At 36.0% G+C, this 3,962-nt stretch overlaps 1 protein-coding gene across 1 annotated transcript; it reads right to left on the minus strand.

The window, feature by feature from the left end:
* Window positions 1–392: 392 nt before the first annotated feature.
* Window positions 393–593, minus strand: LOC102870169 (BBSome-interacting protein 1-like). The gene has a single exon (XM_006893090.1). The coding sequence runs from the start codon at window positions 591–593 to the stop codon at window positions 393–395; it is 201 nt and encodes a 66-aa protein (XP_006893152.1).
* Between the last annotated feature and the right edge of the window lie 3,369 nt (window positions 594–3,962).

Below are 3,962 nucleotides of genomic sequence, written 5' to 3' on the forward strand. Positions count from 1 at the left end.
GAGGATCTAAATCGTTGAAGCATCCTCCTTTGTTTCCAGCTGGGAAAATACAGAATTTTAATAAACATGGAAAGTGGCTCTGTCTTCAGAAAAAGCATTGAGCCACTTGTGCCAGAGAATACTATCTATGAAACTCATAGCAACAGAATGATGAATATAATCTGCAATTCTTAAAGTTTAATTATTTATTTTAACTGATTGTGTTAATACAAACCAGACTGTTTAAATGAACAATGTAAGCTTGCTTAATCCTGGAGTATTTTGTAGTATTTATATGAATACTAGTTTTATTCACAAATACAGCTTTTACCATATAAATGTCAATTATTTTCTAGTTATTCTTAAATACTAGGTAGGGTGTTTACGGAAGTGCTGTATTATCAGTGAGCTTCTTACTGTTTTTCCTTTTCTGCCATTTCTTGTTGGTGAGTTGTATTCTGTGCTGCTTGTTGCATTTTCTCCAATTTTTCCAGAGTTAGAGATTTTAAGGGTAAAAGTTTAGGCTTACACAGTACCATTGTATTTACATCTTCTATGGACAACTGCCCTTGTTTTGGACGAACTTCCCAAAACATTGACTTCACTTCTGCCATATCTTAATTGTTAGGCACAGTAAGTTTCTTCCTTACTTAGCCCTTGGCGTCGAGAATGGCAGCTCTTTGTGGGACGGGAGACACAAACTCTGCCCACCTTTCCGCCATGACCCTATCCAGAAGTGCCAAATACCCAACATTTTTACTTTTATGTTCATCAATTTGGGTAGCATATGAGTTTCTAGAAATGTAGTAATTTATTCTAGATTTTCAAATTTTTCAGAGTATCATTTTTTATAATATCTCAATATTATTGATTTAATTTGAGCTGGTTTTGTATATGCCATCTTTCATTTCTCATTCAAGCTATTTATATATTTTCTTTCCTTTTTTTGTTACATTTGCTAACGGCTTGTCTATTATATTCACCTTTTCAAAGTACCACCTTCTGGTTTTGTTGATGTTTTACATTTTATTTCTGGTTTTATCTCATTGATATCAGATCTTATCTTTCCAATTTCCTTTCTTCTAGAGGCTATATGATTAGCTGTCTGTTCTTTTTTCCTGTTTGAGCTAAATAGTTTATTTTACTCCTTTTTCCTTTTCTATGTTTTGCATATTGCAATGAAATGACCCCTGAGGACTCCCTCACATATATCCAAGAGATTTAAACGCATTGTATTTACATTCATTTAGAGAATCTTATTTTCGCTCATTTTTCATTTCTTCTATAACCCAATAAGGTTATCTTACCTCCAGTAAGATATTATGTAGCTTTCACTTGGGTGCGTTATTTCCCCTCTTTATCTTCCTGAAATTTGTAGCTTTATAACATTGTGGTCTGAGAAAATATATTTTGAATTATTTCCATATTTTTTACTTTTTGAGGCTTGCTTTGTGTCGTCTTATGTGGTCAAGTCTGGAGAATGTGCCATGTGTACTTGAGTAGAACTAAATTGAGTGTTTGTTGAGTATCTTGAATATGTCTGTGAGGTCAAGTTTGCTAATCGCATAGTATAGTTTTTCATGTTTTCTGGTGAGTTTCTTTTGAGTTGACATGACTTTTGGTGAGAGTGATGTGTTGAAAGTTTCTCACTATTATTGTGATGTCTATTTATTTTTGTTTTTCATATTTGTTAAGGCTTTTCCTCCGTTGTATTTTGCAGGTCTATCATTTGGTATGTAGTTATTGTTGTTAAGTGCCTTCGAGTTGCCTGTGACTCAAAGTGACCGTTATACAATAACCTTGAAACCTGTCCTTTTCTGAACCAATATCACTGCCTCCAACACACCTGCCCCTGTTACCCCAGTCACTGTGTCAGTACATCTCATCCAGGATTTTCCTCTCCAGTGCTGTCCCTCCTATCTTTCTAGCATGATGTCCTTCTCCTAGAACTGGTCTCTCGCAGTAACATGCCCAAAATATGTGAGATGGAGCTTCAAAATCTTCACCTCCATAGATTTTAGCTAAAGTTATATCCTCTTGCTCTATTGTTTAGTTATATTCTCTTGTTCTATCATTATATAGTGTCTCTTTAACTCTTATAGTGGTTTTAATTTGAAATTTATTTTATCAGAGATTAATATTGCCACTCTTGCTCTTTTATGGTTGTCATTTGCTTGGTATCTTCCCTCATCTTTCATTTTTTATTAATGATTTTATTAATGATTTTTAATGCAACATATACCTTTTTACAGCATATTCTTTCTATTTAATTTCCCCCCATTCATTCATTTTTGTACATTTTCCTCCCTGCTCATCTCTACCTGCAGTTCATTTTTCTATTTTAAGAAAAAAATTCTTTCATCGTTATACAATACCCCCCAGTCAACCATCTACTTTAATATGCATTTCTATTTCTATAATCTTGTCATGAAAATAATACCTAGTCCTATATTCCTTCTAAACATCCTTTTAAACAAATGATGTTGGCAAAATTGGAAAACTATTTGTAGAAAACTCAAGCAAGATCCACACATCACTCCATACACAAAAAACATCTCAAAATGGATCAAGGACTTGGACTAAACCCAAGGACTATAAACTTCATTAGAGCAGAGCTTGAAAGAATTCTAGAAGCCCTAATCCACAACATAACCAGTCTTCCAAGCATCCTAAAAAACCTACAACCAGGAGTGGACAAAATAGATGAATGGGACCTTCTAAGAATAAAATCCCTTTACACATCCAAAAACTTCTCCAACAGAGTAAAAAAGGAAGCCACAGACTTGGAAAAAAAATTTGTCAATGACATGTCTGATAAAGGACTTATATCTAGAATTCATAAAACACTCAATCACCACAACAAGATAAAGGTAAACAACTCAATTGAAAAATGAGTATAGGATATGAACAGACACTTCACCAAAGAAGACATTCAGGTGGCAAACACATGAAGTAGTGTTCAAAATCCCTAACTCTAAAAGAGATGAAAATCAAAACAGTTATGAGATATCATCTTAACCCAGTAAGAATAGCAAAATTCAACAGAGCAGGAAACAGCAAATCCTGGCGAGGTTATAGAGAAACTGGAACCCTTATTAACTCTTTGATTTTTAATCATTCTTTCTACCTTTTTGTGCTGGGGACACGGAGAACGTGCTCCTGGGCAGAGGGGAAGCCTGGAAGCTGCACACCGGGGGAAGTCACCTCAGATAATAGTGAAGAAGCGTCTTACAGGTACACAGGAAAAGCCGTCGGGCCCTAGGGCCGCACAAAGGAAAACATAATCTACATAGGAGTTCTACAGGACACGTCACCTTCCCTTGGAGACAGTACAACTAAGCTTAAGAGACACTGGTCAAAAGAAAAAAAAATGTCAGCAGTTGACGTGTTTGGAATCACAGAAGCCATGAAAGCTTCAGATACAAGCTGTCAGATCATGGGTTGGACAATGGAAAATATTTTCTGAAGGGACTTGGCAGATGTGAAGGGTTATCCTGGTGGAGGGTGGAGCTGGAAGTAAGTGGGTCAAGGCACTGGGCTAAGGGTGGGGTCAACACTGTAACTAATGCTTAACTCCACAATAAGGGATTTATCTTTCACTGCTCCACAAATTGCTTGTCTGTCAGATACTCCTTTAAATCTGAACATTCAGATTGAGACAGACTAGGAAGAAGGATTGTCCACCCACTTCTGAAATAGCAGGCCTCTAAAAACAGAACACACGCAGACTAACAGAAAGGGAAAGCTAGGTAGAACTATCAAGTATGGAAATACAAAGGAGGAGGAATAGTTGTAAGCAGACCCTAGTGATTGGAACATGGAAGGTGAGAGCCATGAATGTAGGAAAATTAGAAATTGTTAAGAAAGAAATGAAACGCATAATTCCATAATTGACATATTAGGCATTGGAGAGATGAGATGGACTGGCATGGGGCATTTTGAGTCAGATGACCATATGATATATTACTCTGGAGATGAAAAGA

Source organism: Elephantulus edwardii, unplaced genomic scaffold (genome assembly GCF_000299155.1).
Source record: "Elephantulus edwardii isolate Elephantulus edwardi_28Jun2011 unplaced genomic scaffold, EleEdw1.0 scaffold00122, whole genome shotgun sequence".
In the NCBI taxonomy this organism is placed as follows: Eukaryota; Metazoa; Chordata; class Mammalia; order Macroscelidea; family Macroscelididae; genus Elephantulus; species Elephantulus edwardii.